This window comes from Microcaecilia unicolor, chromosome 1 (genome assembly GCF_901765095.1).
Source record: "Microcaecilia unicolor chromosome 1, aMicUni1.1, whole genome shotgun sequence".
In the NCBI taxonomy this organism is placed as follows: Eukaryota; Metazoa; Chordata; class Amphibia; order Gymnophiona; family Siphonopidae; genus Microcaecilia; species Microcaecilia unicolor.
Window position 1 is genome coordinate 603,447,439 of NC_044031.1, and position 16,885 is coordinate 603,464,323.

The 16,885-nt window shown below is 42.0% G+C and overlaps 1 protein-coding gene across 1 annotated transcript in view; it reads right to left on the bottom strand.

The window, feature by feature from the left end:
- AGO2 (argonaute RISC catalytic component 2) overlaps window positions 1–16,885 on the bottom strand; it is a 350,472-nt gene that overhangs the window by 159,206 nt on the left and 174,381 nt on the right. The window contains exon 6 of the mRNA XM_030219580.1: window positions 11,857–11,991. Coding sequence (XP_030075440.1) covers window positions 11,857–11,991 — 135 coding nt within the window. The remainder of the gene's footprint in view (window positions 1–11,856; window positions 11,992–16,885) is intronic.

Here is a 16,885-nt window from a genome sequence, read left to right on the forward strand (position 1 = left end):
TATTGCATACTTATTTCCGAAAAATGAATGCTATCTTTATGGGAGCTAAAATTCAGATTTTCCCAGATCTAGCTCGAGAGACTCAAGCCAGGAGGAAGGAATTGATGGTTTTTAAACCAAAAATTCTTTCACTTGGGGGAACTTTTGTTATTAAATTTCCTTGTAAATGCATGATCTCTTTGCATGGAGTCTATTACCTTTTTTCCTGTCCTAAAAGATTACAAGAATTTATTACTGCTAGAGAGAATGTGAGGGTTGCCCCTGAAATGGTTTCTTCCAGTTAATGTGCTGTCTAGGCTGCATGATCCTAAAATCCATCTGGTCAGTTTGAATTATGATATAATTCTATCTATGTATTAGATGTTTGGATTTATTTCCTATTCTTGGATCCTTTTATTGTGGACAAAATATATTTGTACTTTTTCTTTATTTTTGCTGTAGCTTATTGAGTTAAGCAAAATATTGTGAATTTCTAAACATTTTGATGTAATATCATCTCTATGTAATTATTGAAAATTAATAAAAGATTGAAATAAAAAATAAAATAAAAGTAAGTTATGAAACTTGAGCAGTGTCAAACTGGAGGTGCTACGGGTAGGCCCAGGGAAGAAGATTGAGGAAAAAATGTTGCTGAATATAGGAGAGGTGGGCTGTACCCCCATAAAAAATGTTAAGTCAGAAGGGGTACAGTTTTCTATGGATTTTGGAGTCGTGGGTATATTCTAGGGGCGATATCTTAATGTACCTGCAATTGTCTTTTCCAAACGCCTGGTGTTCCCCTTTCCAAGTAACTCCTAGATGTTCTCCTAGTCAGCTGAGAGTGGTCATGTGACCGCATTTGCCATAAGTACAAACAAACCAGGAAACTAGAAAAAACTTGGAGCAAATCAAAAGATGATCTCACCCTGAATGCGTGGAAACAAACACAAAAGAAATATAAGAATGACATTAAACGAGCCAAAAGAACATACTACACAAAACAAATCACAGCCACCGGAACAGACATAAAAAAACAATACCAAATCATAAAGAATCTTCTCAACACGAATCCAGTAACAACTTCACCCTTAAACTGTCCATCCGTCGACCAGATGGCCAAATACTTCAACGATAAAATCATTAATGTGTGCAACACAATTCCCCATGACAACATCAACAGAGATTTTCCTCGACGAACTAGACCCCGACTCAGAAGAGATCCCGGCAGACCATTACTGGACAAATTTCACCCCCCTCAGCACTAAGAAAATCTCCACAGCACTATCCAAACTCTCCAAGTCTCACTGCCACCTGGACCCATGCCCAAACTACCTAATGAAAAACGCCCCAGCACAATTCTTTACGGACCTCACCACCCACCTAAATTTCCTACTTCAACAAGGCTCCTTTCCCCTCTAAACATGTCAATATTCTACTCACACCAATACCAAAAAACCCCAAGAAACCTGCGAGAGACAGCACTAACTATCAACCTGTGGCTTCCATCCCTCTTCTAACCAAGCTAATGGAAAAGAGTGACCTACCAACTCAATGAATTCATACAAAGGTTTTCCATATTACACGAGTCACAATCGGGTTTTCGACCTGCACACAGCACAGAAACAGTATTACTCACCCTAATATCCAAGTTCAAACAAGAAATTTCAATTGGCAACAAAATACTTCTCCTGCAGTTCGACCTATCTAGTGCATTTGACATGGTAGACCACGATATTCTTACAAAACTTCTGGATAAACTAGGGATCGGCGGCAACATCATCAAGTGGATAAAAAGTTTCATCACCACCAGATCGTATCAAGTCAAATCAACCTCATCAATATCATCTGCGTGGTCATCAAAATGCGGAGTCCCCCAAGGATCACCACTATCCCCAATCCTCTTCAATCTTATGATGATTCCTCTAGCTAAATCCCTATCCAAATCTGGTTTAAATCCCTTCATCTATGCAGATGACATCACCATATTCATCCCTTTCCAATCCAACCTTGCAGAAATCTCTAATAAAATAATCACTGGCATGAACATCCTAGCCTCCTGGGCTAACGCTTTCAAGATGAAATTGAACACAGAAAAAACTCAATGCCTGATTCTCTCATCACAACACGCCACTTCACTCCCAACCACCCTGATCACCCCCGACGTCACAATCCCAATATCCGATAAACTAAAAATCCTAGGAGTAACGCTAGGATACCTAACACTAGGAACCTAACTCTAGCTACCTAACTCTAGAAACTCATGCAGAAGGCATGACGAAGAAGATGTTCAATATGATGTGGGTACTGAAAAGAGTAAAACCATTCCTCCCCCAAAAAACTTTCCGCAATCTGGTACCATCCACAGTACTCACCCACGCTGACTATTGCAACAGCATCTTTATTGGTTTGCAAAACTCAAATCCTGAAAAAACTCCAAACCGCCCAAAACACGGCAGCCAGACTCATCTTCGGTAAATCATGATTTGAAAGCGCAACACCACTCCGTAAAAAACTCCACTGGCTCCCTATCAAAGAACGAATAAACTTCAAAGTCCACACACTGATCCACAAGATCCTCCATAGAGAATCTTCAGGTTATATGACCAATTTGATCGACCTTCCAACCAGGAACGGAGCCAAATCTTCTCGAACATATCTCAATCTTCACCTTCCCAGTTGCAAAGGTCTCAAATACAAAACTTACTACGCGTCCAACTTCTCCGTTATAGGCAGCCAACTCTGGAATGCCATACCAAGATACATCCAAACAACCAACGAACACCTACCCTTCCGTAAGCTGCTGAAAACTTACCTCTTCAAACAAGCCTACCCAAACGACCCAACATAATTTACGAACCTAATCCACACCACGAACACTACATATACCTTAACCCTACCCCCACATCTCTTTCTCTTGTCCTACTCTATACAATTGTGTTATCTCTGTGATACTTTCTATTCTACATTGTAAGCCACAGTGAACCTGCTACCGAGCGGGAAAGAGTGGGGTATAAATGCTACAAATAAATAAATTAAATAAATAAATAAATGATGGATTTAGGAAACATAAAAGAAAGACTCTGTGGTGTTTGCACTGCACTTAAGGAGCAGGTTGTGCTCCTTGGGCTGAGCTCCAGGGCAAGCTCTATTCACAGGGAATTGCTTTTAGCGTCCGTGAAGATTGAAGTTATTGTCTTGAGGTACGTTTCTTTTTTATTTTATTCGTTTTGCTCTTAAGCACAATGCTAATGATGTCCGATAATAGGATTACGGTTATGTAGGACAGGCGTTGTCCTTTTAGGTGCTCCTCCAAGGAGGTTTCCTCTCGGGGTGTGTGTTTCTCTAATTTGATCCCAGTAACCCAGTTGAGTGACATAAGATACTCTCATGCAGCAATGACTCAATTTAAACTGGGGTTGTTCAATTGTAGAGCTATTAAAATGAAAACTATGTGTTTTAGACTTAATAAAGATTTACAAAACTCATATTATTGGCTTAACGGAAATATGGCTTCAGAATGGTGAAGATGCTCTTCTTATTGATTCTATTCCATTAGGATATTCTTATTTGTCTGTGTTGCATACTAGCAAAGGAGGTGGGGGATTAGCCTTTTTTTTATATGATGAAAATTATCCAATAGTGGAGCTTTCAACAATAGCATGCCCATAGAAAAAAACTTTTTTTTTAATTGTTTATCAGAGCCCTTGTATTTTGCACTTTTTTATTGTCCACTAGAACTATGGTGTGTAGGAAAATATCTTTTTAATAATAGTAGAACTATACAGTATCCAAATATAATCATTTTAGATGATTTTAATATTCATTATGAGAACGTGAATAATTCACATACCACATATTTTATAGCTTTTTAAAATCAGGTTTGGGAATGCACCAATGGGTAACTATGCATTTCCCTACTCATAAGGCGGGGCCATATTTTAGACCTCAATGTCTGATCCTAGCAAAATTATTATTTTATCCAATCTTATCTCGATGGATTTATCGTGGACAGATCATAAGCTGCTTTGCTTTGAAGTTAATTTACAAAAAATATCAAATTCTGGTACGAAAGAGATTAGGCGGTTTACTAGGAAACAGGTGTTAACCCAGAGGAACTTCTTCCCCTGGGTACTACTTTTCCGACAGAATTTCTTTCTATGGATCTGATGATCATGTTGATACTTGGGGGACAGTATTAAATACAGAAATGGACAGTTTAAATACAGAAACGGACAGGACGGCTCCTTTGATTATGGAGAAGCAAACAAATAAGATTAGGGGATGGTATCATGAGGGTTTACAGTTAAAGGTCAGTTAAGGAATACGGAGCACCTTTGGAAAAAAGACATTCTGATGAATTGTACCAAATATTTAAACATCAGAAGAAATATTATAATGTTCAAATAAAATTAGCAAAACAATCATATTTTAGTAAAGCGAAGATACTTACCTGTAGCAGGTATTCTTAGAGGACAGCTGCCTGATTATCCTCACAAGTGGGTCAGCGATCGGTGCCGGCCCAGGAACCACTTTTTCAAAAGCAAAAACCTTGCTACATTCTTCTGAGTGTGATGCATGTCTGACTGCATATGCGCAGAGTGCCTTCCCGCCCACCGCACTCCTCAGTTCAGTCAAGAGCAAAAAAGACAGAGAAGACAACATCAAAGGGAGATGGAGGGGTTTGTAAGGATAATCAGCCTGCTGCCCTCAGAGAATACCTGCTACAGTTAAGTACCTTCACTTTCTCTGAGGACAAGCAGGCTGTATTTATCCTTACAAGGGGGTATCCCTAGCATCCAGGCTCACCCAAAACAATAAACGTTGGTCAACTGGGCCTCACAACAGCGAGGACATAAACATACATTAACCTAAAACTATATACAACCTAGTTGAGAGTGCAGCCTGGAACAGAATAAAATGGACCTAGGGGGTGGAGTTAGATTCTATACCCCAAACAGATTCTGCAACACCGACTGTCCAAACCAACTGTCGCATCGGGTATCCTGCTGAAGGCAGTAGTGAGATGTGAATGTGTGGACTGAAGATCACGTTGCAGCTTTGCAGATCTCTTCAATGGAGGCTGACTTCAAGTGAGCCATCAACGCAGACATGGCTCTGATATTATGAACCATGACATGACCCTCCAGAGTCAGCCCAGCCTGGGCATAAGTGAAGGAAATGCAATCTGCTAGCCAACTGGAAATGGTGCATTTACCGATGGCGATTCCCCTTCTGTTGGGATCAAAGAAACAAACAACTGGGCAGTCTGTCTGAAAGGCTTCGTCCGCTCCATGTAAAAGACCAATGCTCTCTTGCAGTCCAAGGTGTGCAAGCTACTTTCGTCAGGGTGGGCATGAGGATGGGGAAAAAATGTTGGCAATCGACTGGTTCAGATGGAACTCCGACATCACCTCTCATGAAGCGAACAACTAAAGGCTATCCAGAGATAGGCTTACCCTCTACACGTTGATGATGAGCACTAATTGCGCGGAGGTGAACCCTTACAAAGTTGGTCTCGAGACCAGACTCTGACAAGTGTAGAAGGACGTCAAGCAGGGTCTGTGTAGGACAAGAAAGGGGATCTATGACCTTGCTGTCACACCAGATGGCAAACCTTCTCTATAAGAGTAACACCTCTTCGTGGAACCTTTCCTGAAAGCAAGCAAGACCAGGAGACACCCTCCAAAAGACCCAAGGAAGCAAATTCTAGGCTCTCAACATCCAGGCCATGAGAGCCAGAGACTGGAGGTTGGGATGTAGAAGCGACCCCTCGTTCTGGGTGATGAGGATCAGAAAACAGTCCAATCTCCATGGCTCCTCAGAGGACCACTCCAGAAGAAGAAGGAACCATATCTGATGCCGCCAGTATGGTGCGATCAGAATCATGGTTCCATGGGCTTGCTTGAGTTTCAACAAAGTCCTTCCTACCAAAGGTATGGGAGGATATGCATACAGAAGGCCTGTCCCCCAATGAAGGAGGAAGGCATCTGATGCTAGTCTGCCGTGGGCCTGAAGCCTGGAACAGAACTGAGGGACCTTGTGATTGAGATGAATGGCAAAAAGATCCACCGAAGGGGTGCCCAATGCTCAGAAGATCTTGCGAGTTACACCCATATTTAGACACCACTCGTGAGGTTGCATTATCCTGCTCAGTCTGTTGTTCGCACCTGCCAGATAAGTGGCTTGGAGAAACATGCCGTGACAGCGAGCACAGATCCACATCTGGATGGCTTCCTGACACAGACGGCGAGATCCAGTACCCCTCTGCTTGTTGGTGTAGTACATTGCAACCTGATTGTCTGTTTGAATCAAGATATTTTGGTTGGAAAGCCGATCTCTGAAAGCCTTTAGAGCGTTCCAGATCACTCGGAGCTCCAGGAGGTTGATCTGAAGACCTGTTTCATGGAGGGACCAGGCTCCCTGAGTGTGAAGCCCATCTACATGAGTCCCCAACCCCAGGAGAGATGTATCCGCCGACAGCAATTTTTGCGGCTGAGGAATTTGGAATGGGCATTCCAAGGTCAGACTGGATCGAATAGTCCACCACTGAAGGGAATGTACAAGGTCGGTGGACACATGAATGACATCTTCTAGATCCCCGTGGCTTGACACCACTGAGAAGCCAGGGTCCACTGAGCAGATCTCATATGTAGATGTGCCATGGGTGTAACATGAACTGTGGAAGCCATGTGCCCCAAGAGCCTCAACATCTGCCGAGCTGTGACTTGCTGAGACTGAACCATGGACACAAGGGACAGAAGGGTGTCTGCCCGTGTCTCGGGAAGATAGGCTTGGACTGTCTGCGTATCTAGCAACTCTCCAATGACCTCCAATTTCTTAACAAGAGTGGGATGGGACTTGGGGTAATTGATTACGAACCCCAGCAGCTTCAGCACCTGAATAGTTCTCCACCTGGACTCCCGAGCACCGTCCTCCGAGGTGCTCTTCACCAGCCAATCGTCCAGATAAGGGAACACATGCACTCCCAGCCTGCATAGCAACACTGCAACTACTGCTAGAAACTTGGTAAAAACTCTAGGTGCTGATGCCAGGTCAAATGACAGTACGTGGTACTGAAAGTGCTGCGTTCCCAGCCAAAATCAAAGATACTTCCTGTGGGCTGCAAGTATCGGGATACGAGTATAAGCATCCTTTAAGTTCAGAGAGCATAGCCAATCATTTTCCTGAATCATGGGAAGAAGGGTGCTCAGGGAAATCATCCTGAACTTTTCTTGGACCAGGAATTTGTTCAGGGCCCTTAGGTCTAGGATGGGAATGGAATGGCCCGAGCCATTTCCCGTACAAAAGATGAAAAGGAGAGGCTCTCAGGAAGAGACAGTCTCCTTCTGAGGAGAAGTACCTGGGATATTCAAATGACTCCCTCCTCAGTGTCTGAGAGCACTTCCCTCAGTGACTTCCGAGACCGAACTCCCGTATGGACTGCGGCGAAGCTTCCTCCATCGATGGCGATGGGGAGCCGACCTGGGTGGCAGCCAATACCGGAACCGCAAGCGGGGTCGAACTCTGTGACTGCACCGTGGGTGAAGAGCCAGACATAGCTGCAGCAGACGGAATAGCAGGCGCAACCCTGAATGCCGATGAAGTGTGTCACAGTAGTCCTTCCAAAAGCTCTGGAAGCAAGGCCCGGATCCACTTATTGAGAGCCGCCATCGGGAAAGGCTGTGGAGCCGATGGAAGTTGGTGGCAGAGCTGCCTGGGGCTCGGGAGCAGGAAGTGGACTGCTGGGAGGCTGACGCGCCGGTACCTCTTTTATAGAGGGGGAGTGATCCTCCCAGCATCAACGCTTCTTGGGTCAATTCCCTCGGCACTCTGGAGCTCCTGGCATCGTGTGTCGAGGGAGAACGGTAGCGGTGCTTCTTAGCCTTCGTTTGATGTACCTCACCAAAGCTCCTTGGTGGCGATGAGGATGACGTCGGATCCCCACGTCTCCTTGGGGTTGGGTCTGACGATGGACGCTCCCGGGGGGCCTGCATAGCAGGAGGCCTCGAGGTAGGTGTGTGTCATGGTCTCAGCAGCCATGCCTACCTCCAGTCCCAAAGGACCGGACCGAGCCCCAAAACGTTTCTCTCATTGGGCTTCTCAAGCTAGTTGAGTCCTTTTCTTCATATAAAGACAAAGGGCACAACAAGCTAGGCTATGGTCAGTCCCAAGACACTGTAAATACCACAAATGGGTATCAGTGCATGAGATGGTCCGTTGCACAGAGTACAGCATTTGAAGCCACTGGGAGTCTTCGATGACATGGAAGGGAAGACTGTCCTAGCCAAATCAAAACACGCAATTGTGCTAAAAAAGAAAGCACAAAAAGGAGAAAAACATGGCCAAGCAGGCGTAAGGATGGCCGTGACTAAAAAGAAAGGAAACTTAGCGCGGGTCAAAAACTTAGAAAATTAAAGGGAAGTAAACTCCTTTTTTTTTAAATTTTTTTTTTATTTTAAAACAAAGTGAAAACAATGGCGAAAAGCCGAAAAACGAAGGCACAGTTCGGCTTTCCCGGGCGAAAAAGCAGAGCTAGAAAACAACTGCCGTTCCTCATGCCAAAAAATAACTGAGAAGCGCGGCTGCACGGCGAGCAGTAAGGCGCACTGCGCATGCAAAGTCAGATGCGCGTCGCGCTCAGAAGGCTCTAGCAAAGTTTTTGCATTTGAAATGCCGGTTCCTGGGCTGGTGTGGATCGCCGACCCACTTGTGAGGATAACACATAGTACATAAGTACATAAGTATTGCCACACTGGGACAGACCAAAGGTCCATCAAGCCCAGCATCCTATTTCCAACAGTGGCCAATCCAGGTCACAAATACCTGGCAAGATTCCAAAAAAGTTCAATACAGCTTATCCCAGAAATAGCAGTGGATTTTCCCCAAGTCAATTTAATAATGGTCTGTGGACTTTCCCTTTAAGAAGTCGACCAGACCTTTTTTAAACCCCACTAAGCTAACTACCTTTACTACATTCTCTTGCATCGAATTCCAGAGTTTAATTACACATTGAGTGAAGAAAACTTTTCTCCGATTCGTATTAAATTTACTGCTTTGTAGCTTCATCGCATGTCCCCTAGTCCTTGTATTTTTGGAAAGAGTAAACAGACGCTTCATGTCTACCCGTTCCAATCCACTCATTATTTTATAGACCTCTGCTTCTCTCTGTTTGGTCCCATCTTTTTTGATGCAACCTCCTGTGAACGGGACCAAACAAAAAGAAACACCGGGGCAGCCGGAAGCAGTGTATTTTTAGTTCTGTCTGCTGTTCATTAGTTTTTGAGCACCAGCCAAGGGGGAGAAAGGGATGCCATTGAAGCTGGAGGCAGGAGGGAAGGAAGAGCTGCTGGACCCGTGGGAGGGTAAGAGAACGGCTGGACCCCGGGGCAGGGAGCCTGGAGCAGAAAAATGGCTTTTTGGGTACCAGTTTTAAGAGTCTGCCAGCAACCAGCCAGGCTGGCTGAAAACCGGCTGGGTGGAAACCATAATCTTGGCATTTGCACAAACTACTATATTTTGGATTAGGAAAGAATTATTTTTCATTGTCTTGTAAACTGGATTAGAAATGCACAGGTGGAGGATTATTTTTTGTCATCACCTGTGTAACCACATAGAGATAACCGTTACACAATCAGATGACAATCGGTTCGACAATCTTTCATAAGAACATAAGTTGTGTGTCAGAAAAGGTAGCATTCAAAAAAAAACAAAAAACACCACAACCCTCTTTTTGGCAAAGAGTGCATTCTACTGTATTAAAACATGGCTAGGGTGTAGAATAAGATAGACAGTCATTTTATAGGGCAGACTTGTATGGTCTGTGCCTTGAAAATGGCAAGATACTTTATTTCAAAACCACGAAATAGAAAAAATGTGGGGACTAAACATCCAAAAACATATCTTTTGAATGGCAGCAATTTAAAAACGCCCGCCCTTGGCGGGGGTTCCTTGACGTTTTTAAGTTGCTGCCATTCAAAAGATAAGTTTGTGTGAAGAAGCACGTGTGCTATATTTAAATATTTTTGCTATATTGTGCAACTTTGGGATATAAAAGCTGTAAAAATAACAAAAAAAGAAAACAAGTATGTAGTAGAAGAAAGGGGGATTCTGTGATGATTTGCACCACACCATTTCGCCTATGGCAATAGAACAGGACTGTTCATATGGTTGTGAGCTGCATGTGAATCTGATGACCCCCAGAAGAATTTAAGTTTATTTCTAAATTAATCCTGCTTATGAGGTTAAAGTTTGGGACATGAGTATGTTTTTGAAAATGGCAAGGACACTTCAAGATCAAATACATCAAATCCTATCATATACTATGAGTTTATCTTGTTTTATTTATTTATGTTGATTTATATACCGTGTCTTATTGCAGCTGCAAAACAGAACGGTTTACATATGTATAAAAACAATTAGTGTATACAAATAAACAAACAAAGGAATTCCATTCATGACAGGAAAGCACAGCAACCAGAATAAACTACATAATAAAATCAGTACAAATTAAAAATCTAATATACAGTTAAGCTACCCCTTTTTTTCTTTTCTTTTTGACCTTATCTCATTATGCTAAATTCTGTTCTACGTAGCTTATAAAGAGAAAGGTTTTCAAAAGTTTTTTGTTGTTGAACAAACCAGATGGACTGTGCAGGTATTTATCTGCCATCATCTACTATGGTATAGCAAAATTCTTAAAACAGTTATAACATCACCTTCAAAATTAGAGTCAATATGTTGAGGGTTTTTTTTTTTTTTTTTTTTTTTAACTGTCCAGCTTTTTGTAACTCAGAGATCGTTAATTTTGTTGATGTGACCTCATGATCATGGTTAAATAAAGCTGTGTGACCCCCTGGAGGTGCAGAATAATGATGTATCTATGGACAGCCTACCCAGCTTGTTATCCTAATGTATTTATTTATTTATTGCACTTGTATCCCACATTTTCCCACCTATTTGCATGCTCAATGTGTCTTACAAAGATCTGTTATGGCATCGCCGTAACAGAGAAGAAATACAATTGGTGTTATAAAGTGATAGGAAGAAGACAAGAGGATCAGGTCATGTAGCTATACCGTAAGACATTCTGAGTAAAGGAGTGTTAGGGCTGTTCAGAAGGAATGGATCCTCAGGAGCGTAGCCGAGATTGGGTGGCAGAGCCAGTGGTGGGAGGCGGGGATAGTGCTGGGCAGACTTATACGGTCTGTGCCAGAGCTGGTGGTGGGAGGCGGGGCTGGTGGTTGGGAGGCGGGGATAGTGCTGGGCAGACTTATATGGTCTGTGCCCTGAAGAGGACAGGTACAAATCAAGGTAGGGTATACACAAAAAGTAGCACTTATGAGTTTATCTTGTTGGACAGACTGGATGGACTGTGCAGGTCTTTTTCTGCCATCATCTACTATGTTACTATGTATTAAAGAGATAGGTTTTCAGAGTTTTGCGGAAGCTATTTAGTTCATTGATCATTTTTGTGAAGCTCTACTCTAGCTCAATAAGAACTGACTTCTACTAACTGTATGGTACCATGAGCCTTCACCTGAACCAAGGCAGAGGATTTCTCCTCTCCATTTTTAACCCTTCCCAATCTTCTGTCTATCCAAGCCAGCACCAATCCTTGACCACTTGACTGCAGGTTTCTTCATAGCCCAGTATATGTGGCTGCATGAGTATGGATTGTAGATGTCCCTGATGCATGATGGTAGAGACTCCCTCCCACCTGAGGGGAGTGGGGGCAGGACAGGGGGCACCTGCATCCACAGCATACCTAGCCACTACTGAACTGAGAAGCAGGGTCCAGGCTCAATACTCAATCACACCTCCCATAGAAACCAAGATGAACGTTTGAAGCTTTCATGAATATTTACTCTAAACATTTACCTTTTATTTCTTTGGTAAACTTAACCCTTTGGGAATCTGTCAGAGGTTTTTGTTGCTCTTCAATACTTTTGAAATCCAGAACTTCACACATGAATTCAATTACTGGTTGTGCTTTATAAAATGCTGTTGCAGACACTGAAAAACAAATAAGAAAACAGGGTTGATGTTAGTTGGACCAGGGCTCAAGCACAAATGGATGATAGTTTTCAAGTAATATAAAACAAATATTCACTGTTTTATCAAATGTATGGACTTTGTCTTAACACAATAAACTTTAAAATTGATTTTATGGGCTAGATGCTCCACAGCACTACATCAACCACCACTGTTGGACTACTTACTCAAATAATTTTTTGAACTGATGTTCAAGATTAATTTTTAGTGGATGAATAAATGTAATTAAAGTGGAAAGTATCATCAAACAGCTTTACATAAATGTAACTAGAGTTATCAACTAAAGACTATGTCATTATTTCACTTCAATTTGATGTTTCCTGTTTTGTCAATTAAAACCCAGGCAATATGTTACCTTACCCCACTGAGAGAAGTAGGAATAGACTGCAGCGAAAAGTTACAGGTGGTGCTTTATTGAACTTAATACATTTGCGATTAATATTTCATAATTACACTCCTTCCATCTTAGTTCAATTTATGTTAAGATAAACATTTAACTGTCAAAAGCAAGACACAAATGTACTTCAACAGAAAAAAAACTATCACTTGCAAATTGCTAACCTTTATTTCTATTTGTCATTCTGGAAAGTCAACTGTTTTATTCTAACTCCTGGACTAAGAGCCTATTTGGGACCTGCCCTAGACCTACTTATGGCCACGCCAATAGCAATGGGAGGAAGGGTTAGGATACCAATTTAAAACTCAGATAGTATGCAGTAAATTCATTTATTTATTTATTCAAATCCAAAGTTGCTTTTCAGCCTTAAAATTTTGCAATACCTAGGCAGTTACAATAAAATTTCACAATAAACACAATTATTTTCCCCAACATACATAATATTCTTCCAGTCTCAGCTTTAAAGGTAATGAATTCCACAATTTTGGGCACATAATAGGAACATAATGGGCGTCTCAGTGTTTAACGCCAGCTAATATTTAGCAAGAGCTAAAAACGCTAGGGCATCTTAGTAAAAGACCCCCTAAATGTCATTTTCTGTGTAGTTAACAACCATATTTCCCCTAATAATGACAGCTATAGCAGAAACCTTTGAGATTTTTATTTATTTTTTAACACAATGCTCTTTTTCAAAACAATCTAATTCTGTATTAGCTTTTTAAACAATTCTGTGGCTTATCCAACAAAGTGGTCCTTTTACAACCTGCAGTAAAAAGTGGCCTTAGAACCTTATGCAGGTTCTTTCACGCTCAGGCTATTTTTACCACAGCCAGAAAATAGCCAATTTTCTATTTCTCCTATAAAAAGCCATGGGCAAATGTTGCCATTAGTGCACAACCATTAAAAAGAATTATCATGTGAGCATTTACATACACCTATTTTGTAGGCAGTAAGGGCTTACATGGTAATCCTATGCTAACTAGTTAGTTCACAGTACTAAGGACAAACTGATTAATGTAGGAACACATACTCTCTGTCCCCAAACATGCTCCAATAAAACATAAATACTTTTTGCTCGCACTTAGTGCGCACCAGGTATGAACTAAAAGTGATCTGGGCAATAAGGATCATTCAGCCCCTCGTCCCCCCCCCCCCCCCATCCCATCCCACTCAGATCACTGGTTCTGTATCTGTTCTTTTTGTTACTATGTGCTTGTAACTCATGCTATACTTGAGCTTCCATTTAGGAAAGTACATAGAAAAATCCATCTGAAATTCTCAACACCCATGGCCCCGATATTCAGACTGTGGGATATAACCAGGCTGTCTCCCGCAGTCTATGCTAAACCTGGATATTCAACACCAGGTCATTTCTGGTGACCGGCATTGAATATCTTGGGGGGAGGAGGGGTTTCAGCCGGTTTGAAGATAACCGGCTATGTCAATACTGCCCAAAGATATCCTAGGGCTTGATGCAACCAAATATAACTGCCAAAACCTGGTTTAAAAATAGGTGTATAGTGGGTAGCTAGTAAAGCACTATTTAACTGGTCAGCATCTGTTCTGACCAGTTAAACAGTGCTAAATATCGGGCAGTATGTGTCTACACCTGGAGCAAAAACATTTTCCCAACACCATCACTATGGGGTTTGCATGTATAAGCCATTACTTACATATTTATAAGTAGTGGATTTTGCAAACGTGCATATCTGTGGGCAACTAATTAAGGATCTGAGGTCCAAAACACAAGCTTTTAGAAAAAGGAGATGGTTTTCAATGCCAAATAGGAAAACACAACTACCCCCTCAAGTACTTCTCCAAAGCCCAGGGGAAAAGGATGTTAACTAGGAGCAATTCTCCAAACCTCAGGTGAAAAAGTTAAGTTAGCTAGGGGATATAAGTGACTTGCAGTTGCAGTAAATGTTCCAAACTATATGTTTATTGCCATTTTAGAATATTTTAATTTATATTTTGCTCACACCTTTTCAGTAGTAGCTCAAGGTGAGTTACATTCAGTTACACTGGGTACTTCTCTGTCCTTGGAGGGCTCACAATCTAAGTTAAGTGACTTGCCCAAGATCACAAGCAGCAGCAATAGGATCTGAACAGACCACCTCTGGATGTCAAGACTGGTGCTCTAACCACTAGGCCACTCCTCCACATCAACACATATATTTATAAGGGTGCCCAAACCACACCCACTTTGAGTCTCAACATGCTTTTGCTCATATACATATGTAACACCTGTTCTAAAATTGCTGATTATATGCATAGCTCAATTACAAGTGTAAACAGCATCTGTCTTCCATTCACATTTTGTAGTATTATATAAAAAGGCCAGTCCTGGCAGCTCATTAACACAACATCCTGGTGCATGTGCTCCACTGAACTTCCTAAAAGGGGTTTTTTGTTTTTGTTTTTTTAATCGTGGTCTAATGAAGAGAAGTTTTTCAAAGTTTGTACCTCATTGTCTAGAGCCTCCAGTTTAGTGTCATGTGCTTCTAGTTTGGCCGAAAAGGTTTCTTGAGTCGACTTAATCTCCACCAGCTCTTCTTGTGTAGATTTAGACATCTGTTTCAGGGTAGCGTTCACACCCTGAATAGCATCCCACAAATTTTCTAGGGTGACTACAGCTGGACTAATTTGATCTCCGGTATTTCCCTTGGGCTTCTCCTGCGCAAGCAAAGTCAAGGAGAGGGCTTGCTGAGTCCTCTCCTGCTGCTGTTCTATCCCCGCTGGAGAAGAGGTGGCTACAGGGCCTCCTGCTGCCAACGTCAAGGGCAAACCATCATCGGGCGTCCTATGGCGTTGTTCCTCCGGCGTCACCATTCCGCCCCCGGGCCTTGGAGTTGTATGTGAGGGAGGGCTCAAAGAGATTCCCTCAAAGCTACGTTCCGGCAATCCTGTCGGAGTCACCAAAGTGCTTGTAGAAGCTCCCAGCGTGCGCACCACCATCGCGTCCAAAGTCCCTTAGCGCATACTGGAAAATTCCATCCGGCTTGAGGAGGTAGGCACGGAGGACTTCCCCTTTCTTTTCCCCATTCCGGGGTCCAATATGTCTACGAAACTATTGGAGTTCAGGAGCTGACTGCACGCACGTCTGCCTCAGACACCATCTTGGACTTCAAAAACCGGTTGTAGGCATTTTTAAAAGTGGACCATATTCTGTCTGCTTTGATGTGATCTTTGTTGGATTCACATTCGTGTAGGAAGTCTATGGGGGACATTTGTGTTGTAGCAAGGTTTATTCTTGTGTCTGTTATTTTTTGCTCAAAATATTGGGCGAGCTCGTCTGCTGTTGGTGGTGTTTTTGATGTTTGTAGGGCTAGGGTGTTTAGTAGATTATTTATGAGTTAGTATATTTTTGTTGTGTTGATCTGTTCTGGGCCTATGTATGTTTTGTAGTATTCCACTTTGGCTCTTTTTATGTTTAGCTTATACATTTGTATTGCCTTTCTCCATATAATTTTGATTGAGTCTGACTTGCTTTTAAACCACTTTCTTTCTAATTTCCTGCAGAGTTTTTTCATCTCTAGTAGCTCATTATTGAATCAGGGATATGGTTGTTTGTTTCTTTTTGTTTTCATTTTGAGTGGTGCTATTTTAGTCTGTATTTTTGCACATTTCATCCCATTTGCTCGTGAAATGAGAGTTGTTGGGTGATATATTTGTTTGTTCATCCATCGTTGTTAACCAGAAGTAGTGGTTATCCACTTTTCCTCTGGTGGTAAAAGTGTGTGCTGTTCCTAGCTCTCTAATTTTAACTTTTTCTTTCCATTGAAGGTGAGTTTGCTGTGATATGACCATAACACCTCTTCCCAGCTGTGATTTGCTAGTATCTGGTTGTTATTTGCTGAGAACCTGTAAGCTAGTAAGTCTAGTAAATGTCCTTTTGCATGTGATGAAGTGGCTTATGCTGTTTTGAGGTTCCATTGGTTCAGGAATTTTATTAAGATTGTACTGTGTTTGTCGTTTTGTTTTTCTAGGTGTAGGCTGATGTCTCCTAGTAGGAGGACATCAGAGAAGTTGGTGCAGATATTTGATACAAAGTCCATGAAGTTCTGGTTTAAAGGCTTTTTATGTAATCGTAGCTATAATGTAATGAAGCAGGGAGGAACATTGGAGCCTTGGACGCTGGTATGCAGGGTACCACAGGGATTGCCTCTCTCGCCAGTTTTATTTAAGGTTATCATGAGTATACCAAGTACGATAGTTTTGGTCCAAGGAGATTGTATATTTCATATGCCGATGATATTTTTGTATGGCTTCCGGCGGCAGTTAATGTTGACTAGACGTATCTTGAAGTTTCAACATGCATTACTAAAATAGGACTTTGGGCAACCGAGCATACGTTAAAACTTAATGCTGATAAAATGAAGGATCTGGAGTCTATTTCCCTAGCCATCCCAATTGATTGATCTCATGAATTACCAGTGGTAACACTTCGAGTTTGGGGAA